The following is a 7,257-nucleotide window of genomic DNA, read 5'->3' on the forward strand; positions in this document are numbered from 1 at the left end:
TATATATATATATATATATATACACAAGAATAACAACAATAATGTCATGTCTGTGATGGTCAAATTGTGCACTTCCCACAAAAGCTGCTTGGCTATGACATGTTCATGCCAGTTTGGCTTCAACAGGGAGTTTGCCCCCCTCAGAGGTCAGTGGAGAGATGAGGATGTTTCACTTTAGTTGAACATTTATAGAGTTTCTATTCAAACCGTAACTGAGCAGTTTTTCAGGGAATGACATGATTTGAAATGTGCACAAATTATGTTGGTATTCCATGCATGCTCACATTTCAGTTAAATGTGTGCATGCATGGCAGTTTAGGAGCTCAGCAGTGTCACTTACAAATATGAACATGAACCATCAGCACAAACAGATTGGACTACAAAATCTGAATTAAGCATTAAGGCCTTTAACATGAATGTAGCCTTAGTGCCATCTTGAAACATGTTTATATCAGATGCTCACCTTCTGAAGGTATTTGGCCACTAAAGCTCTGTGGGGATCCAAATGTTCTTTGGTATCAATTATCTCTCCCTCCTTCAGTCTTTTCTCATACTCCTGAAATCATAAGCAAATAAAAAATAAAAGAATTGCACTGATACATCCTCTTTCAACCATATCCATTATATTCTGCAGCACAGATGTACCTGGAACACTTCATCTGTGACCTCCCTCTCCAGAGCAGGAACACATTTGTAATTTCGAAACTCTGCAACTTCCTGGTTCCTGAGCCTGAGCAGCCGTAATCTTTTGGACCTATCCAGCTCTTCATCGGTCACAAAGTCAAACTCCTGCTGCAACTGTTCCAGCCGGAAGTACTCTGGAGCTGTCACCTCTCCGCCACTGGCCACCTGGCAAGCCACAGGTTGTTCTCATTTCAAAAGGAAAAAAACTGCAAATACTGTAAAGAAGTACTATATTCTGGTACCCACTTTTAGCAGCTGCATGATGGAAGCATTTTTTGGATCGTTGGGGTCTAGTCGTGACTGGGTAGCCCACTCTCCAATTTTTTTCATATCATATAGTCCAGATGCCCCAATATATGTGACAGCATCAAAATAGCCCAAACCACTAAAACGCACAGGAGAAAGCAATTGAAAATCAGTTGCCATTGGATTACTCCAGCATCAATGTTTTAGGAATCTGCACCAAAATTAGTGAGACTTGAATTTGAAAGAGGAGAATGATACTTTCATTTTTTAGCATAAAGAATAACATCTATATTTAGACCTGAGTTTCCACGTCCTTGTTGTGTGATAGGAAACTAACATGTTAACCTTACTGTATGTGGTTTCAGAGGATCAGAGAGGGGTATCAGTGTTCCCAACATCACTAAAGATCGTGTGCTCAGTGCACAAATAGATATGTATTTGCAGAGAAAGCAGTGAAAATCTACACTGGTTGTTGTGCCACCAGGCAAGTGGATCTCCATTTGAGTCTATGGGCTCCTCCAGTAGGTACTGCGCAAGTTTGATTTCCGCTCGAGCTCTCTTAGGTAAGGATGTGGAGGTGGTCGTCCGTGACTTCAACAGTTCCCCAAGTCTTCTTTTTGCTGCAGGTGGTATCACTTGCAAAGAGGATTCTTCACATTGTGGTGGTTCTAGTTGCTTGCTGTCCCCTGCAGTTGGCTTGTCAGTAGTACGGTATTGCAATAATGCTGTTATCACTGCCATTGGTTTGTGAAGGGTTCAATACAGAATACTTGTCAGAAGCTTCCCCTGCTACATAACCTCTGATGCAAATATAAAAACTAGAATAAACAAGTTTCAAGTCTAAGCAAGCCGCTGGGTTTTCATACACTGCTGACATAAATAAAAATCATTGGCTGCCTGGAGGGCAGAAAATGCATTCATAAATATTAACACCTGTGGTACGCTTTGGAACATGGTCAGCAGTGATAAAATCATACAGGATGTGCAGTTCATAGGCTAAAACATGCAAAACAGCTGATACCGTCCTTTAAGTGATACTACCTGCGTATGCCGCTAGGTTGTTGAGATACAGGAGGGGCGAGCGGTGTGCCGTCCTCCCCAGTCCCCCAGGACACACAGCATGCCAGCTTCCCAGAGGTCATCAGGATCTGTTTGTTACTGCCATCAGCCTCGAAGGACAAAGGGACATCTGACGAGGCGTATGGACAGGATGAGAAACAGGAGGTAGGTGATGTGATACTGAAATATAAAGGTACTCTTGGAGTGGGATTGTATTTGTAGGTGACAGTATTTCAGCTCTTGGCTTGTGTCAAAAGAAGACATTCACCACTTCCAACTCCTTCATGGTCAAACATCACTCTCTGGTTGCTGCTAAACTCGAATTCCTCAAGAGGGACACTACCGGTCAAGCCTGAGGGTTCTGGAAGTGGAACAAACACTTGAGCCAGGAGGGAACAGGATGATCCAATCTCCTCAAACACCTGCATGCATACAAAGTACACAGCCACACACATGCAGAAACGGTGAGAAAAGAGTACAGTTCCTGTAGCCATCACCCAAGAAGCTGTGTGGATTAAACAAAATGGCAGCACACTAAATGCTTCTGTGGTGTACCTGCAAATTGATGCTTTGGGGACAGTTAACTATCTTGAGATTGAAAATCTGACCAAAGTGCACTCTGAAATCAGTGCTGAGGGAGCGGCTGTCAGTTTGGGAAACTTCTTTGTTGTTGTATAGAATCTTGATGAATAGAAAGCACTTTGCAACATGATCTCTCCGAGCTTTTTCAGCCCTAGAATGAAGAATAAACAAGGGTGATGAAAAGCATCCACATTACCACAAGTGCAGTGCATCTTTGTGAGTCTGTGTTATCATATTACTTCTCTCAAAAGACGTATGTGAGAATTTGTCAGGGGTTGACATTGGTTCACTAGTTCAAATTCAAAATCTCTTTTGTGTCTGTTTTCCAGTATTTCTGCTCATACCTGGGGCAGAGTTCATAGGCGGTGATGTTTCCAGATGCAGACAACTCAGGGATCAGGATGGACTCGCCTGGTTTCCTGCGTATCCTGGAGGCTTTCTCTCTGACTTGCTGCTCTATAGAGTCGAGGTCTGGCTTCTCTAGAGGCTCTGGCTTTGGAGGGCCTTCTTCAGCAGGTCCTTCTGATTCGCTCACCTCTTGGTCTTCATCTTCATCTTCTGTGTCACCCTGTGCCTGGCTTTTCTTCTTCTTTTTTCTCTTCTTCTTCTTGGTTTTCTGAAAACAGTAAACAAGATACAGAATGTGTGGGTGTCTGTATATGTTTGTATATGCACACAATATATGAGGCTGTCCTACTTTCCAACTTCTTTTATTTTTACTGTGGTACTAATGATGCTAATTAACATATTTAATCTGTACAATAGAATGCAGTATATTCATGTGTAAGAAACTGACCAAGCTATGTTAAATAAATAGTAAATAGGTATGCACCTGTTTCCTTCTCCATAGCTTCCACTCCTCCAGCTGTTTCTTGTACTCAGCCAGCTTCCTCTGGTAATCCATCTCACTCTCTGCCTCCAATTCCACAACCTCTGCCAAGATTTCATCTTCATATTCCTGCTTATCTGATGCCCGGTCGACATTCTCTCTGGAGAAAACATTAATGATATACATGGATACAAGTATCAGTAGACACTAACAAGATTGTAGACACATTATCCACTAAAATCAGTGAACAGATGTTCTTTGGGAACAATGACAGAGGTTTACTTTCTGAGGCAGAGCTTGTATGGTGTGTTGGTAAACTTCTGAAACTCTCTCAGGGCCTTGATCTCCTTCCATACTTTAACCATGTTCTTCAGCAAAGTCCTGTCTTTCTCCTGCTCGCTGTCTCGCAGCTGCCGAGTGTTCCTGTGATGTTCAGGGAGGAAAATATACAGAAAAAGGAAAAGCTGCTTGTCATAGCATCAAGGGCACTGTAAATTGATCTAGGATAAATAGGAATTGAATAGAAGATAAGCTGGGGAACTCACTGAACCTCCAGACTGTACTCAGATATCCTTTGCTGCACTGCTTGAGTGAGGCACTGCCCACCATGTATCTCAAGCATGTTCCGCAGACCTCTCCTCAATCCATTCAACTACAAAGGGAAACAAACACATGACACACTGGATACACATGTATGTATGTGTCCTCTTTAAATTAAACAAGGCATTTATAAAACATATTCAGAAATGTTAGGATGTTTGAAAAAGTCAACCACATAGCATTACTATGGAGACACAATTGGCTGGTCAAGTTTACCTTGTCAGTCAGGTGCCCCGTGAGGTTATTGTGCTGCCTGGTGAGATACTGATCATACAGCTGAGCTAAACGGGCCCCCAGGACATGCTCACGACTGAATAGTGGGTGATGGGAGAAGATCAGCCCAGAGACATCAACATCAAGCTGGTAGTCCCCCTCAGGGTCTGCTGCACTCGAAATGTACAGACCTGCATACTTGGATTTCAGCGCCTGGGGATAAAATGACATCATTCATCATCAATGTTCTGGGAAAAAATCATCCTTATAGATCATCAGTGCTCATGCTTTGCCCATGTTTATCTAATGAGAGTATGTGTGTAAGCTTAAAAGAAGCATGAAATACTTGGCAAAGTTAATAATCCCATCAGGGAATGCTATAATGAAAAGTCATGCATGACAACAACTTTCCATAAGCAAAACCAGACATGCCAGAATAAATGATAAATGTGTAACACAACGGGTCTTTGATGATAAAGATGCACACTTGTTTCCACCCTCAGATTCTCTCAACCACTGAACCAGATGTGAACAGTGCTCTGTGTAAACCTGCATCGCCTAAGTTAATTCTAGGTTTACATACTTGTCATATTTTGGCTGTACTGCCAGTCAGGCCATTCCAAATCTGAGATTAGTGAATAAAGTCTAGAACTGGCTGTTTCTCATAAGGATGCAGATGGACCATGCAATGTTACAATTGGTTAATAATACAAAACATAACTGTCCTTTATGAATTAACCAATCAACCAGTGAAAACCCAGGAGCTATTGAATACATTTCTATCGTCGACTGACTGCTACTGTTTTGATAATGAGTAAATAGTCACTTCTCTGAAATAAAAACACAAAACATTTGTTGGTTCTGCTTTCTCCAATGTGAGGAGTTTCTGCTTTCTTGTCCTATATACTAGTACACAAAATATTGTTGGCTTTTGGACTATTGATTGGACAAAACCAGAAATGTTTGGGAAATTGTGTGTTTTTGGGGAATTGTGAGGGACATATTTCACTATTTTCTTATACTTTATACCTGTAGATAGTACAAAAGAAGAGGGCCGGCTTACTGAGATCCATCAAACTGAAGAAGGCAGAACCAAAACGTGTGCACTTTTCTCCTCTGTGCTAATGTGACCATTTGAACCAAATAAAAAGAAAATATCCCGTTAATTTGGGGGATTAGGGATTGTGATATGGTTAAAGATTTTGGCTTTGGTTGTACATGTTTTGTAAAAAGAAGATGTAAAAGATAACTTTACAGCTTGTATTACTTTTATTGCACACAATAGCCAGTTGGAGTTATGATGTAGCTCTATGTCTGTAAAGATCGCATCACAGATGCGTCAGCCCGCACCTTCACTTTGCTCCATGATAACAAACGCCCCCTCCTCCGTATTCCTTTGTACCAAATGCCAAACTGCCCTTTAGCTGTTTTTTAAAATGCCAAAGGGGTTAAAGAACACTCAAATCTGAGGCACCTTCAGCATATAAATGTGCACAGTGCTTTAGAAATGAGAGCCATAGTGGGCATGTCTGACCTTCTTGTACACAGTTTGCAGTGCAGGGTCTAGGTCCTCCTCCATGTGGATGAGAGGGGGTCTAGTAGATGATTCCTTTATGGGGTCAGGCAGAGCTATGATCCTGCCATCATCACCAAACCACTTCTTTCCCTTAACAAATAAAAGTGATATGTTATATAACATTGTTGAGCCTATGACACTACCAAGCAGCTCTTGTGTTGAACAATGTTACCTCCTCCATTTTCAAAATACGGTTCTCCAGGATGTTCTCGTTGGTCAGGGATACAGAGGGCCTCTCACCTACATATAGACCTTCATCCTCCAGGTAACGAGGCTTCATATTTTCTGGCAATTTAATGGCGACTGGAACTGTGACAATTACACGTAAAGGCAGGTAGCAGATTTAGAAGATAGTTAATATGCTGAACAGAATTCTAAAGCTGACATTACACAGTATCTGAAAGTTGTGGATGTGAGTAAGATGGTTTATTACATTATAGAATACCTGTTCGAAAGCTTGGCGTAAAGAGGAGCTCACTTTCTCGCTGAATAAGTTTTCGGTACCCTCTATACTCGGCCTTCTTCACTTCCAGAAAGTCCTGGGATGACTGCTGAATGGCAAATAAACCCTCCTCTTCCTCTTGCACAAGAGGAACTTCTTCACTCTAAGGTGGGATGAACAAAATCAAGCATTTGGAACCAGCGCAGGTATAGATAATCATGATACTGTGCAAAGATGGAGGGTTCAAATCTGCAATAAATATGGTCCCAACTCTCTGAAGGTCAAAATCATGATGGTATTTTAATGTTAATTATTACTTTATGCAGCAGTACTAAACCTCAAAATAATTTGCAAACTTGTTTTTATGTCATTCACAATTTATATCAGTCTTAATTGGAAAGGTTTAACCTACAGGCACAGTTAGAGAGTTTGGGAATGACAATTAAGAGGAAGATGCACCCTTTTCTTCTGTGACTTATTTCATACTTATTGAATAATATTGCTGTCATTCTTACCTGGCCAATTTTTTCATCTTGATTATCTTCATCTACTTCACTGTCTTCCTGCTCATCAGCTTCACCCATGTCCTCCTCAACTGTTTTTCTTTGTTTTTGTTTTTTCCTGCTCATCCTCACAGTCCCATCTTTTGGATCTGGCTCAAAGTTGTATGTAAAGAAACCGTATGCCTCTTCAGCAGTTGGTAGACCTTTTACTGCCTGTATTTCCAAAGATATATAAGTCAACACAATGACAGAAATTATATGTTCATGAAAAGACTGCAATTTTATTTTAAGCTTTACTCTTTTTGCTGCTTCTCGAAACTTGACCCTCGTACGGATGGCCAGGGGGACATCATGTTTTCCGGCTCCATCGTGATCTACCTGTAAAACAGTGGGACTTACACCTCCACTGCTGCATTGTATTACATGGGTACGACCATGGCTAAACTGAAGTAGGTGCTCACCTCTCTGTCAAACCTTGTTATAGTATCTCTGTCTCTGAGACTCTGCAGGCGACTGGCTGGCT

General features: G+C 41.4%; 1 protein-coding gene across 1 annotated transcript in view; it reads right to left on the reverse strand.

Moving 5' to 3' along the window:
* Positions 1–7,257, reverse strand: part of cc2d2a (coiled-coil and C2 domain containing 2A) — a 17,964-nt gene that overhangs the window by 8,440 nt on the left and 2,267 nt on the right. The window contains exons 7-23 of the mRNA XM_020603355.1: positions 7,196–7,255; positions 7,032–7,112; positions 6,747–6,947; positions 6,235–6,394; positions 5,962–6,098; positions 5,748–5,879; positions 4,217–4,426; positions 3,946–4,052; positions 3,683–3,823; positions 3,404–3,560; positions 2,916–3,187; positions 2,545–2,722; positions 2,258–2,411; positions 1,972–2,119; positions 931–1,069; positions 646–849; positions 464–556 (exon numbers count right to left, since the gene is read on the reverse strand). Of these exons, the coding sequence (XP_020459011.1) occupies positions 464–556; positions 646–849; positions 931–1,069; positions 1,972–2,119; positions 2,258–2,411; positions 2,545–2,722; positions 2,916–3,187; positions 3,404–3,560; positions 3,683–3,823; positions 3,946–4,052; positions 4,217–4,426; positions 5,748–5,879; positions 5,962–6,098; positions 6,235–6,394; positions 6,747–6,947; positions 7,032–7,112; positions 7,196–7,255 (2,574 nt within the window). The remainder of the gene's footprint in view (positions 1–463; positions 557–645; positions 850–930; positions 1,070–1,971; positions 2,120–2,257; positions 2,412–2,544; positions 2,723–2,915; positions 3,188–3,403; positions 3,561–3,682; positions 3,824–3,945; positions 4,053–4,216; positions 4,427–5,747; positions 5,880–5,961; positions 6,099–6,234; positions 6,395–6,746; positions 6,948–7,031; positions 7,113–7,195; positions 7,256–7,257) is intronic.

Source organism: Monopterus albus, unplaced genomic scaffold (genome assembly GCF_001952655.1).
Source record: "Monopterus albus unplaced genomic scaffold, M_albus_1.0 scaffold61.1, whole genome shotgun sequence".
Classification (NCBI taxonomy): domain Eukaryota; kingdom Metazoa; phylum Chordata; class Actinopteri; order Synbranchiformes; family Synbranchidae; genus Monopterus; species Monopterus albus.